The sequence below is a fragment of the Poecilia reticulata genome, chromosome 7, assembly GCF_904066995.2.
Source record: "Poecilia reticulata chromosome 7, P_reticulata-male-v2, whole genome shotgun sequence".
NCBI lineage: Eukaryota > Metazoa > Chordata > Actinopteri > Cyprinodontiformes > Poeciliidae > Poecilia > Poecilia reticulata.
The window spans coordinates 18,482,425-18,501,567 of record NC_088836.1 but is presented as its reverse complement, the minus strand read 5'-3'; the positions used below and the strand labels follow the sequence as shown (position 1 = coordinate 18,501,567).

The 19,143-nt window shown below is 38.5% G+C and overlaps 1 protein-coding gene across 2 annotated transcripts; it reads right to left on the bottom strand.

Annotated features, from left to right (window-relative positions):
• Positions 1-2,695: 2,695 nt before the first annotated feature.
• On the bottom strand, positions 2,696-19,057 carry LOC103467441 (extracellular matrix protein 2). 2 transcript variants are annotated; one of them, XM_081609052.1, is made up of 10 exons: positions 16,531-19,057; positions 15,323-15,471; positions 14,972-15,193; positions 14,683-14,887; positions 13,219-13,334; positions 11,232-11,364; positions 10,981-11,138; positions 10,476-10,615; positions 3,138-3,464; positions 2,696-3,045 (listed from the first exon to the last, which is right to left on the bottom strand). In XM_081609052.1, exons 1-10 carry the CDS (start codon positions 16,739-16,741, stop codon positions 2,874-2,876), a joined length of 1,833 nt encoding a protein of 610 aa, XP_081465178.1. In that variant the 5' UTR covers positions 16,742-19,057; the 3' UTR covers positions 2,696-2,873. The 2 variants fall into 2 exon arrangements, with proteins under 2 accessions (XP_081465178.1, XP_081465177.1); XM_081609051.1 differs by having other exon boundaries at positions 10,981-11,364.
• Positions 19,058-19,143: the final 86 nt, after the last annotated feature.

The window sequence follows — 19,143 nt, the reverse complement described above, 5'->3', positions numbered from 1 at the left end:
ATGGGGTTGGAGTGTCGCCTTTAAATAAATCCATAAACAACTCCATTCATGAACTACTAAAACCTTGCAAATGGATGCCATAATTATCTGGGCTTTTGCAAGTGTTTCTACGATATTAACTGACCTAAACCAGGAAAAGTAATTTAATGTCAGACTCAACAACAAAACCAAACAGCTATGCCACCTATATATTACATCGATCACTATTTAGCACTTGTAACTAAATAGTTACATAGTTACAATTGCAACTAACTAAAGATTCAGCATTAGAATCTAATGCGGAATCTGTAAACTATCCTCTTTACCTTATCTCAAATTATTTGTTTATTCCTTGCAACCATCCTCATCAGAGATGGGATTCTTTTGCTGTTTGTTATCCATGTTTTCTCATACTTTTTTTTATTTTATCAGCCAGCACCCCCTCCAATCCAATAACAAACACAGGAAGCTGCTGTCTTGGAGCAGAACAGACAGTACGCTGGAGAGGAGAGGCCTGACACCGCGCTTCGGTCAACCACTTACAAATGGGATCTGGCTTTAGCCCGACATGATGCAAAACAGCTGTTGTGTGCACATAGCAGTTTGGTAATGTGCGCTACAATGGACAGCGTTCGACATGTCAAACATGTCAGAAATGAAAACTACACCCCGTGTCTGTAGCATCCATTTGTGCAGAAACACCAAAGAAAGTCTCATCTCAACAAAAAGTGTAAAGGAAATGCAGGGTAAGAGCAAATGTGCAATTTCTTAGACAGCAGTGTGCCATTTACAAAATGACTATACAATTATAGAGACTGGAGATTGCACCAAATATACAAGACTACAGCAGACCTAACATGTGATTACATGCCCAAGCACAGAAAAAGACAACCTGGCATGCGTTTGTCTGCTCATGTAAAATATTCTAAACATACATAGTGCATTGTTTACGCTGTCATCTGCCTCCATCATTGGCTTTTGTTTTGCAACTCAAACGTCTGTAAGAAACGTCCTGGTCTTCATTTAGAGCTCCAGAAACGTAGCTCTGTGATGAAACCTCCTACCTCAGTCGTCAAAGTTTATATTGTAAAAACACCATCTGTAAATCTTTACTTCACTCTCTGACTTTTTTTTTTATTTATTACTCCAAGTGGTGTACTGTGCAATGTGTGAGCAGAGATTAAACTAATGATTACCCTGGCAATGAGTTTGAATGACTCAAGCTTAAATAAGATGTCAAAAATGTTTGATTTACAGAGGTTTTTGTTGTTGTTGTTTTTTTGTTTTTTTTTTTGCTAAAGTTCTCATGATTTTATGAAACACTTATGTAAATCATCCTAACACTCATTGGATTTCTATATAGCATATTCATCCCTGCCTGGCCCCACTGCAAATATGTCTTATTTTCAAACAGACATATATACTGCATGTAGAAAGGAATAAGGAAAGTTGAAATTTAAAAAACAGAAACTAAAAAGAAAAGAAGGAAAAAACAAAGGACAATAAGATCTAGGGGGGGCAATTTAGGGGTTAATCTGGTATAAGAGCACATGTGGTTTCCATCTCTCAGTGGGAAAAGAGCTCTCAATGTGACCTAATTCCCACTCCTCCTTGCTTTACCTTCTTGTCATTTCCTGCTCATGTCCCATTGTGCTAAACGTGACGCTGTCTGTTACTCACATCTTTCCTCTCACCGGGTTTAGAGACTTTCTTAGGACAGTGGTTGATTTGTGGTTTTTAAAACACAATTCAGTCCTTGTTTAAGTTTCCACTCAACTTATTTCAGTTTGTCATTTTGGCAACCATAGCAAGAGTAAATATAGGATGCTATTTTATAAGATGATTTCATTTAGTAAGAGAAAAGCTTCCTAAACCAACCTGGCTGTACAGTGATGGGAAATAAGTGTTTGCACCTTTCCTGTTTTCCTTTTTTTTTTGCATGATTGTCACACTTAAGTGTTTCAGAACATCAAACCAGTTTAAATGTTAGTCAAAGACAATACAAATTAATACAAAAAATACAAAAACATTGTTTTAAATGGTGGTGTTCATTCTTAAGGGAGAAAAAAAATCCAAACCTTCATAACCTTGTGTGAAAAAGGGATTGCCCTCTAAACCTAATAACTGTTTGTGCCACTCTTGGCAGCAAAACCTGTTATGAAGTATTTGTTATACTTGACTTTGATCACTGTGGAAGAATTTTGGCAAACTCATTTGTTCTAATTCAGCTGCTTTGGAAAGGTTTTGAAGCATGACTGTCTTGTTTAAGCTGATGCCAGAGGATCTTCACTAGATTTCAGTCTGACATTTTGTCTCCACTTAAACATTGTTGTTGTGTTTTCTTTTTGTTGTGGTATTTTTTTGCTTGCTTTCCTGGATGCTCTGACCTCATCTGGAGATAGAAAACTGATTTGATGTTCATATTTGTCCTCTAAGTGGGGTCCTTTAAGGTCACATTGGACTTTTTTTTTGGACACCCAAGCTCAGATTGCTTCAGGCTGGTCTGCATCCACACCACACCCCTAGTTTAATTCTACTCAATTAAAGACTCTCCTTACAAGGACCTCAAAACTACTCGAGAGACATTTTAATCACTCTAAGTAGTAAAATTCCCAAAGAAGCTTGAGGCTAAAGACTTAGTTACCCTGTGATTTTGAGCAACTGTGAATTACAGTCAAATTTATTGTCCAAAAGAGTAAAAAGTCAAGTTACTGTGTGAGGTTCATATTTTCTTTATTGTGTGCTAAAATACTACAATTTACTTCTTAGAAATTGATTTACTGACTTCGCTAATTAAGTTGTGTTTTCTGATACCACGGTGACTATAAAGATGACAGAAGCTGGAGGGAACTGTATTGCTGTTTGTCGCGTTTACGCACAGCCTATGTGTCAGTTCATGTATGTTTGCCCTGCTGTGGGTACAGGACCAGTCCCTGTGTGTCCGTCACACAGGAGAAAGCTTTCGGGGGAATCGCCTCCTCCTCCAGGAGATTATATTCCAGGTGGACAGAAACCAAGGTGGAGCCCGAATTACCAGGGTGGCACAGTGCCCACTGCCTCACCTGCCTAAAACCACAGAACACAGATTTAAATTAGATCTAGGTCAAGGTTGTTCAGGGAAAACATGAAGATTTTAAACATTTCAAAAGCATCCCTACCTGATCTGATTGTTTTCCAGTCTCAGCACCTGCAGGTTCTTGAACTGCCTGACACATCTGGGGACGTCCTGCAGCCTGTTGTTGTCAAGCAGGAGCTCGCGCATGGAGCGGTAGGTTCCAACGAAGGAATGCCGCTCTACACCCTCGGTGCTCAGTTCGTTGTGGGACAGATGTAGGGACTGCAGGCCAGCACGCATGTGACGGAACGTGAAGGCAGGGATGTGACGTACGCTGTTGTGCCGCAGGATCAGTTTACGGAGGAAGCGAGGCAGATTCACAGGGATGGAGGTGAGGCGGTTGTGCGACAGGTCCAAGTCTTCCAGAGATCTGAGAAATAAACAATCAGGACAATGAAAAAAGGAATCCAAGTTGCAGTCATGTGATTCTGTTTGCTGTATCAAGAAAAACAACACTACTTTATGCTCAATTTGACACTTGTTTTTGTGTTTTTTATGATGTAAAGCACTTTGAAATGCCTTGCTGCTGAAATGTGCTATACAAATAAAATGTTATTGATTGACTGATCCAAAATGACCTTTCATAGCTATTTAATGAAAAAAAAAATTTCTCTCTCATTCATTATATTGTTGTACATTTTTAAAGTTTCACACTAAACTTATTGCACAATTTCTTGTAATAGGTTAATGTAAACAGATGATTAGAGATCTGAGGAAATAATCCTGTGTAAAAATAAACTGTAAAGATAAAGTCGATACTTGGGCCTCTTGCTTATCTGGCTTAATCTTTGGTTACAAACCTTGGGATTAGCCTTCAACTCAGGTTGTACTGTGCAAAATCCTGTCAGATCTTTGTCTCATTCCTGACTCTACCACTTGTGAAATAGCCCCATTGGCTCTTGTCCAGAAAAGGCAATATCAGTTCATGCTTTTGTCTTTCATTTTGTCTAGACTTTTGCAAAGCTTCCCTAAACCAGTTGTAGTCTGTGTAGAATGCTGCTGCTAGACTTCTTACTGGATCATCAACGTCATTGGCTCCTGGCTCATTAAGATATGTTTGACATGGCGATTGCTGCATGGAAAAAGATCAATCTACATCTCAGAGCTTTTACATGCCATTAGGGCTTTGAAGTCCTGTGATCATGCCTTGTTGACTGTTTCCCATAAAAAAATAAAAAAATAAACTAGATTTAAGCTTTTCTTCAATGGCTCTGGAACGTCCGTCCACCGACTCTCAGATGGGCAGAATCAGCGGCTTCCTTTAAAAGTCAGATGAAAACATATATGTTTAAATCTTCTTTTGCTTAAATTTGTTATTCTGTGATTTTTGTCTTGAACGTTACAATACGAACGGTGTTTTATATGACAGCAGGCAATGTTTTACAGGTCTCTGGACTGAACATTATAATGGATGCCCAACAATCCATCATTGTCCTCCTGGTTTGCATTTACTGGACTCTCATGAGCGTTGCAGGAGAGGCCGAAAGCTAAGGCTGCAGAGCAATATTGGAGAAGGCCAGGAAAGCTAATAATACACTCTGGGCATAAGTAGGAGCTGGGGAGTATGGTAGCGGATACAAAGTGATATGGTACGTTGTGCAAATATTATAATAATATAAGTTTTAGTTTGTAGAAAACAGAGTAGATGTCTGCAGGGATAGAGGGGGGGGGATTCTTGGTTCCGAGGCAAAGATGTGTAGAACTGAGAGTTCCATGTTTTTGTTGCATGATCCCACACAGCTGTTGTGAGTTTGATGCAAGAATCACAGCAGGAGACGGACCTCATTTTCTGTTCTTCCCCAACACGAATAGACAAAAGCACTTAGATAGCCAGCTAATGCCCATGTGGTCAAGTGATTTGGGTATCATTGAGAAAAGAAAAACAAATTGATGTGTCTCCGCTTTTTAGTCAGGAAGAAATGACAAAGAAGGGAGACACTCCAATTTTTAAGGCAAATTAGGAAAATGTTTATTAACTTAGCATGAGGTTTAAACAAGATTTAACAAAGCTGCAGTATGGTAAGACGCCAACACAAAACAGCCAATCAAAACAGATGAAAACCAGGACACTAACCCAGTGTTTCCCAACCCTGGTCCCCGAGACACACTGCCCTGCATGTCATAGATGTCTTCCTGTTGTTTTTTGTAAATTCTGATTCAGGTGACTGTAGTTCAGCAAGTGACTGTTAATCATTCATCAATTGAAATCAGCTGGGCAGGGCAGTGTGTCTCGAGGACCAGCGTTGGGAAACACTGCACTAACCAACACAAGACCTGACTAAATTCAGCAAAAGAACCCAATTAAATATAACCAAAACAACAAACTTAAACAAAATACCAGGACTAAATGCCAAGGGGAAAGAATGAGCAGCCCCTTGATGTGAGGAGCTGCCAGGATTAAATAGGATGAGAACATTGGCCCGGTTGCTCCCAGCCAGGGTCCAAATCCAAGCCACATCCAATTTCACCTTAGAAACAAAGATAGTTAATCATCTTTGTCATCGCAGTCTCCCATCAATCCAGGCACTCGGTAGGGTCATTAGTTTGAGGAAGTCTCTGTGTACTCTCATCCATTGAACTTGCAAAACTTGGAGGTTTCTCTGTTTATTTGGCTTCTTCCTGTGTATGACAGACCTCACAATTTCTACTGATTTATGATGACTTGCAAGATTCACACTAAAATTAAGAGGAAGAATCAGGTCCTCCTCTTGCAGGATGATTTAAAAAAAAGTGTGCTGGCTTCCTTCAGAGAAACTTATAATATGAGGAATTATCTCACACCGGCAAACAACAAAAAGGCTTTTTGTTTAACCTTTCACTCTGCTCTCTTGTCTAACTATGTTGTTTTTGCTCTTGAAATCCTACGTGTATCTGTCCCTGCACCAGTTCAGACCAGTTGTGCGCTACTGACTTGTGTTCGAAATCTTTGCCAGTAAGCACAGTGGCAGTCCGCCACTACTCAGAGCTCCACATGGGATTAATAAGCAGAGACATAGAGCTCTCTTCTCAGGAAGAACTGTAGAACCCTCCACCACCCACGCTCTCCACCCTCCCTCCACCCACAGGCATCTGCACACAAAAACACATATGCACATTCAAACAAATGACGTGAAGCAGATCGACTATCACACACAGAAATCTCATCTACGCTGTTACTTGTGCAACCACAAAAAGGTACACAGCAACAGAAGAAAACTGAATGCTTTTGTCTTTACAAGTCTGGGTGCCCATGCGTTTAGGCAAACCATGGCCAAGTACAACCTCAAAAAGAAAAAGGAAAAATTAAAAAAGCACAGTAAACATTACTTCATAATGCACACATCTCCATCTGTGTCAGCGTCACACATGGCAGTTGCAGAACACTGGCAGCCAAGCAGGGTAAAGTTAAACCAGCCAGAGTGGCTGTGCCAGGTAAGTGCGGACTTGAAAACACACTGATGGATGAAGAATGGCAGAACTCTGCTTGGGCTTTATTAAAGCAACATGTGCACGTCCGTGCAACCCGAATGTATTAACCCGAACTGATTTCTGGAAGTGTTTTGAAAATTTTGTCAAATCTCCGCAGAACATGCCGACGAATATTTGGATTTGATTATTTGGACAGCTTAAACTTAATTTGATTTGCTGTAGCTGCACTTCTTTTGCTCCGGGTATTTTGTATTTGACGACAGACGTTCAGTAAAATAAAAAATGTTTTAAAAACAGCTACAGTTCAAAATGCAGATGAAACCCTTACGTGAACTGACGCTCATTTAATTAAATCCCTCTCATTTGATGTCAGTGTGGTTTATCATAGGCGGGGTGTGCAGTGTGCAATGATGTGCGCAATTCTGCTTGTGTTCCTGCTTACATAAGCTCATTATGAAACCAATTTGTGCGGGAACAAAGACAAAAAGAGATTTTGGGACGAGCTTATCCAGGCTAAGACTCAACATGGCACCACACACACACACATGCATGCATATACGTATGCATGCGTGCGCGCGTGCACGCACACACACATACGCCCCCACACACATGCACGCACACACTTCTGGTTTGATGATCGCTAACCCAATATCGCCATGTACTCACTCTGACTGTAGTGTTTGGAAATCAACACAGCTCTCCCACAGCTGTCTGTCTGCCAACACCACTATATTAATAAAAGTCAGAAATTCAAAACAGCCACATGTTCATGCACAAAACAAAACACAACAAAGCACTGTTTTGTAAGTGGCTTATCACACACACAAAAAAACTAGGTTACAAATATTTCACTAATAAATATGTTTTATGGGGGATCATTCAAAAATGCAACCATTTGAAGCGTTTAGGAGGAGTGGGGGTTTATGTAAGAGCAATCAGCGAAAGTAGTGCGCCATTCTTTTAACATGTGAAGTGGTGAGTCAAATTTGTTGGCTGGAAGCAGCGATGCGAGCAAAGAGAAACAATGACTGACATCTTGATCAAGAACCAGGAGCAGATAAACAGGCGTTGTTGTTTTTGGGGGTTTTTTTTTTTGCTTGTTTGCTTGTTTTACAGCTGGGAGAATGAGGAGGTCGGCTTTTTGTTGTGCCGCTTCAGATTGCTACTGCAGGAGAATTAATGCTAAGCCACTGCACAACCAGTTACGTAACAAGAATACCTGATAAACACACACAAAAGAGGGCACAGAGGTTAACACGGCTGGAATGGTGTTAAGATGTCATATTTAAATAAACACACAGTATGAATGCAATAACAAATCAATTCTTTGTGAATACGGGTTTGAAATGAAACAGCTTATTGAAATGAGGATAAATGAGGGGGGGGGAGTTTCACTACAGTGTATGATAGGTTGCCAAAAACATGTTCATTCTCGTTAGCACTGTAGCTTCACTTACTAGAATACAATGAAAATATTTTCATAGTAACAAAGTATTCAAATGGAGCGTCGATACACGTTTTGCAGAAAATCATGATTGAGTCCATACAGTGAAAAACTATGAGCAAATGTTGTATTTCCATAGGAATTTAACGTAAATAGAAGTCGAGTTATGATGAGCTAATGATCTTTATCATCTGAGGTTTTATAATTTATTTGGTCTGAGAACAGTTTATTTAAAACGATAAAAAAAAAGGAAAATGGGAATAACCATCACTCCAAAAATACATGTAAAAGGTTTTAATGTGAGCAAAAAAAGGAGTCAGGGTTGAGCATACTCCTTTCCTCCACTATGCCAACAAGAAAAACACCAGCAAAGATCTTAGAGAGGTTACATTTTCTGTCTATTACTCATAGAATAGCTATAATAATTTTGTTTATTCAATGTATAATTATATTACACCATAATTATGCAGCAAGGACGATTATTCACAAGAAGAAACCCTTCAAAGCAGCTGCCAGTTTTCCTGGATTAAGAGCTTCCTGCAAGTTCAGGCCAAGGTCACATTGTGCAACGCTCAATAAGCAATTTAAATAAACCAAAAGTTACATCTTAAAATTCACTTTTAAATGTTGAAGTGATAAAAGACGGAGCGCGGTTACGGACTGTTTGGACGGATTCCATGGAAGACGCTTCATATCTCTTAACAAGCGAGCAGCACAGCATACGTTTGTGAACAGACGCAGATCCATGACTTGTGTAATGATGAACTTTAAAAGAACACAACAACGATGTAAATGATTGACCATTATGTAAAGCCCATTTTCTGAAAAGCAAGGAGGGCAGCTGGAAAACAAATGAATCAAGCCGTTGCACTAGCCTCACAAATTTCTCGAGTTCACAGAGATAGTGATGCTGTGGCAGCGACTAAAGAGAGAGGCAAAAATTAACTTCTACAAACTTCAATAACCTTCAATAATTCTTATTCTGCTATGAATAATCTAAAGCTAAAGGTTTTGAACCATGAAGTATATATATATATATAAATATATAATTGTTTTTTGTTTACAAACTCCTTGTGTAGCGTCTTATTTTCTGTTTTTTGCTGTTAATTACATTGAAAGATTTGATGTGTGGTTATTCACTTTGGGTTGTAGTGAACTGCTAAGATTCACAGATAATATCAAGCCTACCTTCATAGTTAAGAAGTGAATTGTTTTCTACTTGCCAAACTTGGACTTCTGTGTTTATATGGTGGTAAAAAAAAACAAACTTATCTTCTTCTGAATACTAAATAAATGTGTCCCCACTATGTTTATGACTTTGGGGATTTAAGTCATCTTTGCGCTGCATATTTATCCTAATATTTTCCAGCTACACAGTATTAGGGAGGCAGATAATGATGTAAGATTAAAGCAGGGCCCCCAGTCTTCCAAAGACAGATCCCAGATTTTACTTCTAGTCCCAAACTCCCTGTAACTTCCTGTACACTCTGGTTTAAACCCCAGCAGGATGTAATAAACACACCAACTGCTACACAGTGACCAGAGGCACTCCACTAACTAGAGCCAGCACATTGCATTAAAGTATTTATTTTTAATTTCTCCTATTTTTTTTCCATCTGACTGTTTTAGACAACAACAAGAAAAAGAACCCCACAAGGAATGAGCTTTCTTGCAGATTCAGCATTATTGTCTTAAAATTAACTAGATCCTGGAGAGGGTACGGTTAATTATTTCACAATCTGGTACCTATGCAAAGCTATAGTAAGTTATAGAAATCTTTTAAAACGGAGCATTTACAATTACCAATGGGACAGTTAAAACATTTATCAACAGTGAGAGCAAATGTCGGGCATTATTAAATACACTATTACCAGTATCTAAAAAAAATGTCAAATTAAGGGCATTTTATTTATATGGCCTTTGGATTTCACTGTTTTCGTTTTGATAAGAAAATCTCCAAGTCTTCGATTTCATCCCCCTCTCTACCACTTTGCTCTGTGCATAACTTGCGCAATCCCTTTTCAGCTGCCTCTCCTGCATTCCCGTCTTCGTTCTCTGTTCCTCTGCGTTACTTGAACTTGCATTGTGGTTCACAAGGATCCAAGGGAGAACAAGACAAACCCTCCGGAATTCACTATATTTAAACAAACGCACACACGCAGGCACACAGTTACCCTCGAGGTCTAAATCACACCCCTGCTCTTCTGAGTACACAAAGTCGGCTGCCATGGCTTGTAGAATATGTAAATATGACTGCATGAGAGAGAAAGTGAGGGAAAAGAAAGAAAAAAAGAACTTTGTGTGCTGAAAATAATTACTGTAATACCATTAAAAAAAGTTTGTAATTGAGAATAATAGCAGCCTGAGGTATTGATTATGACATGTTAAAAAAGAAAAAAGAAAAAAAAACAACTTTACTTCTCTTGGGTTACTTCAGACCTACTTATATTTAACTAAATCTGGTCAGAGCTTCCAAAGGGCAGTTCGCCCTCTTGTGGCAAATTAAGGAACTACACAAATGATACGTACCTAAGACGGGTCCAAGTGTTGATATTGATGCTTTGATCGTGGATATAGTTGTGACTCAGATCCAGCACTTTCAGATGAATGCAGTCCCTTAAGGCCTCAGCGGCCATCTCTTCAATCAGGTTTCCATTCATTTTCAGCACCTAGAGAGATGATGATCAACTTTGGGACATTGCTTTAGAATCTCACTCTGCTTAAAGATTATATACCTGACCTAAACAAGTGAGCTTGTTTGTAAATTATAATTGTATTTATAGTTGAGAGGTGTCAGTAGAAATTTGGCTGACTACAAATGCATGCCATACTTTTCAGATCTTTGTTTCTGGAAAACATTTCAAAACCATGGATCCTTTTCCTCCGACTTTCCAATTATGCACGACTTTGTGTTGGTTTGTGAAATCATAGCATTATACTGAGAACTTTGTGGTTGTAACTTAACAAAATGAACACTTGGCACCTCCCTTTAGGGAACATGCCCATAGGTTCCGACAAATGCATAAGAGCACACCTGAAGAGACGAAGGGAGGCCCAGAGGGAGGGACCGGAAGCGGTTGTTGTCCAGCTGCAGCTCCAGAAGCTTCTGCAGAGGTCGAAAAGCTGCAGGTGACACACTGGCTTCATAAAGGGTGTTCATCCTTAGCTCCAGCTTCAACAAGTTTTTCACACCTAAAAAGAAATTGTAAAAATGTTGTTTTTTTTTTTTTTTAAATATAGTTTTTGTCTTGTGTTTTTTTTTTCTACAACATATCCTGGTTGTACCTTGGAAGCAGTGATCCGTGAGAACAGTCAGTTTGTTCTTATTAATCTTGAGCTCCTCTAGAGATGCTGGCAGCGCTGGAATTCTGGTGATCTGGTTGTCGTCCAGATTCAGTTTCCTCAAAAGGGTCAAGTTCTGCATGAAAACCCGATTCAGAAAGAGATAAAATGGCCAGTGTGATTAAAAAAGACAAAATAGAAGCCTGCCTTAAAGTCCATAATTTTCTATTCCACTTGGAGTTTACAGAAAAGAACCAAATGAAAGAATTGCTATTCTGTGAATCTCTTCCATGTCATTTATCATGTTTTATTTTTAGTAAAAACCACTGTGGGAGGTTTCTCGGTAGAAACGGCTCCGGTGGTTTATGTGCGAGGGAAAGCAGAGGACAAGATCTTTTACAGTGTCCCTCTAGCCAGTCCATCAGCCCTCTGTCATTATGGTGAGGTGAGGAGAAAAAGGAGAGAAAAAAAAAACTCTTCCAAAAATAATTTCCTTTTGTTCCTCAACGCATTGGCTTCAGTGTATCAGTGGTGAAGAGTAATGATTGGTCAGAACACAGCGGTTGCCTCGGTGTGGTTGGGATCTGAGTATGGCATGGAATCAATCGAAGGTTTTACTTAGAAAGCATCTGTTAATGCAACTTCAATTATCCTAACTCCTAGCTGTAAAGTGACTCATGCGATCTGCTCATTAGAAAAGTGCACATGTTCTATAAAGACTTACAAACCAGAGGAAAGTCGTAGATGAAGACGTTCAAAATTTGCAATAAAGATTTTCTGTTTGGCGTAAATTTTTATTTGATTCTTTTAGTTTTTGTAGATAAACAAGGCGTTGTGGAAGAAATATTATGTCACCATGCAGGTCCATCTCAGCAAATTATAATTTCATTCAAAAGTTCATTTATTTAAATAATTCAGTTCCAAAAGCGACATCCCCCGTGTCAATATTCCTTACAGAAAGGCTGCATTGTTAATGTATTTGTTAATTCAAATGAAGATGGCTTGCAAATGATTAAAAAAAAAAAAAAACTTCAGTTTTAGAAATTAGAATAATGCATAGCACCAATAAAGATTGATTTCAATGCATTGGCAATGTTATAGCCAACACAGTCAGAGGGAAGTCAGCTACGTTGTGCAGCAGCTGTGTTTCCATTAACCGTAGAATTGTGCAAATTAAAATTACGAAAGTAAATTTCACAGCACTGAAAATTTTGGGGGGAAGAAAAAGCATGTTTTCGATGAAAGTTTTTTTGCACTAGAAGGAAGTGGTTTTCATGTTGCATATCAGTGAAAAGTTAAGCGGAAGGAAAACATGTGGCAAGAAAAGGTTCAGAAGCATCAGCGACAATGGCAGCCTTGAAAAGGTCAAGGAACAAAGCCCATTCAAGTGTTTGAGAGAGATCCAAAGGGCATGCAGATGGAGTCAAAACCATCACAAATAGATCCAAGGCATAGTCAAAACCCATTTGCATTCTTTTTCTTAAGCCTCAAGAGAAAATGTTTCATTTGGACAAGGAAGAAAAAAGATTGGGTGAGTGGTCTAAAGTTTTGTTTTGTTTTTTTCCTTTAAGTTAGAGGTCAAGGTCGCAGAGTCTTGAGGAAGAGGGAAAAGTCATATAATCCAAGTTGGAAAGTTTCTGCAGTCAGAGATGATTTGGGGGAGCCATGTCATCTGCTGGTGTTGGTCCACTCCGTTTTATCAAGTTCAAATTCAGTGCAGACGTCTAACAGGAAACTTTGGAGCCTGTTATGGTTCCCTCTGCTGACAGGCTTCATGGAGATTTAATGACAACGTTATCACAGTGATTGATATTCCTCACATTCCTCCAACAATGCAGAGTTTATTAATGCAGCCACTGAAATAACCTGGACTGCATTGACGCAATAATTTATGCAAGTGTTTTTTATTTTTAAATATTTATAATTTTCTGACTGCAGAAGGAGTTGATGGATCTTTCCCTGCCAGTTTTAAGAAAGCAGCCATACTCACGAGCAGGCAGTTCTGGCTAAACGACTCGTCGTCCAGTTGGTTCTGGCTCAGATCCAGTTCATCCAGGTTTCGCAGCCCAAACAAACTTTGCGGAGTGATGATTCTGATGTTGTTTTCTTGGAACAGAAAATAATATGTAGTGCAATTAGCATTTCAAATATTGCTTCTCATAATAAAAAAATCATATAGCAAAGAACTGGTTATTGTGACACAATAAAAAAAAATATTAATACACTTTTTTTAAGCTCTTAATGACATATTTTGGCATCTCTTCTTAATTTTTTGCCATCTACCTCTTGCATACATCATTCTATTACACCTGGTTTTACTTTGTTTCATTTTATTGCCCCACAGGGTTTTATCCACTGTGGGACAATAAAGACAGTTGTGTGTTAAACCCTGTATGTGTAGTTGTGGTCAGAAGGTTCCATACACATATCATGAACATGAATGTCATGTTTATTAGATGTGTCAATTAGGAAGGCTAAATTAATGTACAGTTTCAATGATTTTTAAAAGTAGGAAATGGGTTCAAAAGTTTAAATGTATTTCCTACTGCAATATACTTACATTCCAACTAATATTAGGTTAAAAGTCCCATAGTAAATTGTACTTCTGATCGAAGACTTTTGTGTTGCTAAGGCTTGAACATCCAAGGTTCAAGCCTTTCATAAACTGGAAACTGTTGGCACATCAGTGTCTCTGTCTGCAGTGAAGTAACTGTTACATAACCATGAACTTAAGAGGGTTTTGCAAGACTAAACATTTCTACAACAGATTTGTTTTGTTGTCCATGCGGGACAACAAAAAAAGAGGCAAGGACTGATGCCAAAAAGCATGTTTGGAGGAGTCATGAAGAAGCTCGAAGAGGCTTTCACACTTAAGAATACGGCGCCAAATAATGGTGGATTGTGCACGATTTTGATAGCAGCGTCACACTGAAGGGCTGTTTTTGCTCTGGGAGAACAACTGCTGCATCACACAAAGTGCTGCCATTAAATTTCTGCAATTTACAACCACATGGACATTTTTTGACATCTTGCCGGGAGACCACCACTCCAAATATCCAGCTCAACTATGTCAGATCCTTGAAAACTGTTAAAAAGAAACATCTCTTTTTAAGGAATGTTTATAAAGTATTAGTGAAGCTATCTATATATATTTAGGTCTTCATGTATAAATCTGAATCTATGTGGATCCACATAAATCCACAATAAATAATAAAAACTTAAATCACCGGAGTTGTATTTTTCAACATCAGATCATTCCAAAGAACGGTTATAGTCAAAGCCCTAATTTAATCTGACATTAATGTAAGTAATAAATGTATATAAACTTCAGACTGGAATTTCAAAAAAGAAAAAAAAAAACTGTATGGATAACACCAACTTTTAATCAAATAGAATGCTCTTTTTTAAGAGCATTCTATGTTATTTGTTCTGTCAGCAGTCCTGTCACACACACCTCCCAAGTCAAGCTTTGTCACTTCCATGTTCTGGAAAACTGGCAGGTGAGTCATCCTGACAGCCCTGCAGCTCATCTCTGCGTCTACAATCTGGCATTCAGTAGAGTTGTACTGTGTTTCTGTTTGATTAGTAGGAGGTTCTGTGGCCTCCTCCTCTTCCTCTTCCTCCTCTTCTACTTCCTCCTCCTCTTCTTCCTCTTCCTCCTGAAATGAAATAGAAAAGCTTCTTTACATACTGCAGACTATGAAATAATGAGTACAACAGCAGGATTTTGAATAAAATTAAACCTCTTCTTCATCGTCGTCATCATCATCGTCATCATCATCTTCCTCCTCCTCCTCATCGCTCTCCTCTTCTTCTTCCTCCTCCTCTTCCTCTTGTGTTTTTCCATTATCCATCAGTCGTTTCTTTTCTGCATGAAGTTCCTTCAGTGTCGCCATAAGGAGGCTGGTTTCCATCTCTCCCTTGGCACTCTGTCTCCAGCCTTTCAGAGGTTGCCTTAATCCGGCCTGCAGAACGCAGCAGGAAACCAGTGACATCACTAACTCAAGACGAAAGTAACAGAAATGTTGACTTCAGATGACAGAACTGGTTTAATTAGTTGGAAATGATGCAGAAGAATGTGTGAATATATTTACTATTCGATACGCAGCGGCCTCTACTGTAGCAGCGTGTCTTCTCCTGCCCCAAGCACTTCTCTTTCCTCTGACAACCTCTAGCTTTTTACGATCAGCTTTCCTCTGATCCGTCTTTCTTTCCGATTCCAGTTGGGGCTGCACTTCTGTTCCTTCAGTCAATACAATTCAATTAAACAGTCAGTGAAACGCAGGTGAAATCAAATATTTACATTCACGGTATCAAAAAGACACATAATCATTTTCCACCCTCCCTGCTTGACATTAAGTCTGACTAAATTGTTTCTGTTTTAGGTCAGTTCAGATTAACTTTTTTTCTCTTTGCTATATACTAGAATACTGAGTGAGGTTGTTTTTTTCAAATTCATATATTTGTATATATTTTGATAGCTTTAGATAGATTTGAGTTGTGTTTTTTTTAAAGACTCGAATCAAACATTTTGGACTCTCTTCCACAAGCTTGTCAGAAGAGTTTGCAGGAATTTAGGCTTCTTCCTCCTGACAGAACTGGTTTAATTAGGCAGCTTTGGCAGCCATCTTGCTTAGTTACATCTCTTGAGCTCTGTGTGCAATTTCTGATAGGCATAAAGTCAGGGCTTGGAGATAGGCAAGCCAGATAATTGTTTTTGCTGTAAGTCAAGTGGTATCCTTAGGTTTATTGTTCATTTGTTAAACTTCCCAGTTCATGTTGAAATAATGCAACTATAATCCACCAAATGTTCTTATAATCATCACTACTCTCAACAAACTCAAACTCAGTAAGTGGTTTACATTCCTGTATTCTTACATTCCTATTTGCACATCTTTTATTATATGCAAAAATGTTATATACTCTTGTAGACAGCATTTTTGTTTTTCTCTAATGCACAAATATTCAGGGGTATTGTGTACCCTTTTTTACATAAAGTAGACCATATCTCCAATATTACATAAATGTTGCCCTTTAACATCTCAGAATCTCAGAGAGCCATAATCAACTGACTTTTCCTGCATCGTTTAAAGAAACAGGACTGAATGTCTGTACGTCTGAATTTGAAGAAAATCTTTAAAAATTCTCAAAAATCCCTCTGCTATTTAATATTTGATTTCAAATGCATACAAGAACATGTATGTAGAAACAAACTAAGATATTAACTCTAGATTTGTTAGGTTATTGAACATTTAATTGTGGAAAACAGGCAGATAGAAACAGAAATGTTTTATCATCTTACCAGTGATGAGCAGATCTGAAACCCTCTCTCCTGAATCGGTCCCTGATGAACGACTGGTAGCCATTTCTCTTTCAGGTGCGTCAGACTTTATTTCCAGGATTGCATTCAGGTCATGCGACAATTCTTGGGTTTTCCCTGAATAAATTGTGCCGCTCACACAAATGATCACAATCCATATTCTCAGAACTTGCATTATTGGATTTTTGCTCATTTACTAAGTATGATGTAATTCCAAAGAAAACAAAAGTTTTTGTCGAATAGATCCTTTTCCTAAAAATCCTTTTGCTTAGTATTAGAAGTTCATTGTGTGAATGAGGAGAAAGAAAGAGGATGGAAGGAAAATCTGGGAGGTGGACAGGTTGAAAAAATAAACTCTCACTATGCTAATAAAGGTACTCCATCATTATACCAGAAAGCAGACACGCCTCGCTCCTCCTTGTCTCCTCTCTCTCAAAACTGTCTGCAGACTGAGCAAAAAGAAGCAATTCCCATGTTTACTATACAACCTAAAAAGAAAGAAATTCTAGTATAGAAAGCTTAAAAAATGAGGAAATAGTCTCATCTTAAAACTTTTAATTAACTGATTTAGAAGATTGTGAGGAACTAGTGCACGTATCTTGGACGCGATCCGGCAGGGAAACAGAGTTGATAGACGGGTCAAGTCAGAGACAACCATGTTTGGCCAGGCTCCACTAGCAGCCACATATTAAAACAAATATGAACTCCGAGGAGAGAACAATACGGGAATCTTTACATTCTCTGCTTACATACTGTTGATGAACTGTGGAGTGTGCGAGTCGTCACACTTGCCCTTTGCACCCAGCTCAAAGTGGAACCAACTCGGGATTTTCACTGCGAGGTGAAACATGCTGACGAACTCCCTTTACTGTTTGTAGAAACCACACAGATGAGTAGTAAATCTACCCAGAGGTGCTTCGACATTGCTGGTTTAGGTCAGTCTATATGACAATGAGACTCATGGATTCATTTGTGCTAACGGAGAGCATGATGATTTTCACACATTGGATGCAGCTGTTGGGACAGAGGCGATAGACACAGTCCAAATGGCACCGTGGACAACTTCACACTAAACACTGAAACACTCAGGTCCTGATGCGCTCCTCCAAGGTAAACAGTAAAGTGTCCACAGATGATTCATTTTAGCCTCGACAGGAACACACAGTAATCCACTGACCACATTCAACACCCCTCTGTAACCTCAGTCTGACAGCACAGCTAAATTACCAGCTTTTACCAGCAGGCATGGTGCTGAGTCTAGATTTTCCTTCCACATATTAAAAGGTTTAGTTTACCAATATGAATTGTTTATATAATGGAGAAAGTACAGACAGAAGACCCATAGTGGATTTATTTTTAAAAAAGACCCTCCTGGGAAACAGTGTAGTTTACAAGAACCAAAATAGCTAAAAAAAAAATTTAAAAAAATCCCAAATTTATCTTGCAAATTAAAAACACAAATCCTGTTAAAGACAATTTACAACTCCAGTTGGTACTGGTTCCACAATCTTCTCTGGTGAGAAATGTAGTGTTGATGCCAAAGTCATTTTAACATAGTAGTAGTATAAGGCTTGTAAAGATTATTTTAGAATGCCAACGGATTTGCAGTTTCAAAAACAAGATGTTGCATATAGTTATTAAAGATATACACATTTAATGCAGTAAAAAAATAAAATGCTATGCAAACATTATGTTGTAACAAAAAAAACTACCCTAGCGATGCATAGGTACTTGTTGCAATCTCATTGACAAACATTTCAGTTCTATTGTACACATTCACAGCATTATATTTGGATTCCATGTAATAGACCACTATACTTTAAAGCACAATTATATTATTTAATTATAATTAAAAAATATATATATACCAGTTTCAGATGTTAAAAAAATTATATAAAGTGGGGCATTACTTAGATACATTTTATTTGGTTGAAACCAAGGGGAAAAAAATATTTATTTAGATTAAGATTGTTGATATCCGGTTTAGAATGAGGATGTCTTAATGGATGTAAGGATTTTTTTTAACAGTATGCTGAAAGATGCTCTACCAGGGTTAGATTATGTATTTTAGAGTAGTTGAATCACGATTTTCACAAACGCACATAGAAGCGCTGGGTCCAGGTGTACAGGGCATCTACTCCACCTCCAGCACACTCAGCTCCTTCAAACTAGCAGCAGCAATTAGCAAACACCTGGTGTAGCTGCACATCTGCTGAGCTTATTATATAAATCACTTCTCAGTACAGTGCTCCCGTGAATGTAAACGCTCAGTAATGAGATGACGTGCTCAAGGCAGAATGTAAGAAAGAGGAGTTTCTTAAAGAAACAGAGGCCAATTTCAAGGCGCTAAATTTTGAAGTCAAATTTCTTTTAAGTCATGTTTGGTATATACAAACACTTTTATAACTGAAGGCGTCATAACTTTTTGATTGTGCTATATAATAAGTGGCTGGAAAACATCCTAACCCTTTAATTACAGAGTTGGCGTTTCCAGTTGCTGCTTCTTTGAGAGAAACGCAGATAAACAGATCCGAGCACTGAGCTTGAGGTACAACCACATTTATCTCAGTAGATGAAGTGGAAAAAACCCAATGA

Coding starts and splice junctions, on each gene's coding strand:
- LOC103467441 (XM_081609051.1), bottom strand. CDS start 16,741: ATGAGCAAAAATCCAATAATGCAAGTTCTGAGAATATGGATTGTGATC. Junction 14,888..14,971: donor ATGACGACGATGAAGAAGAG/GTTTAATTTTAT, acceptor ATTTCATTTCAG/GAGGAAGAGGAAGAAGAGGA. Junction 13,335..14,682: donor GACAAAGCTTGACTTGGGAG/GTGTGTGTGACA, acceptor TTCTGTTCCAAG/AAAACAACATCAGAATCATC.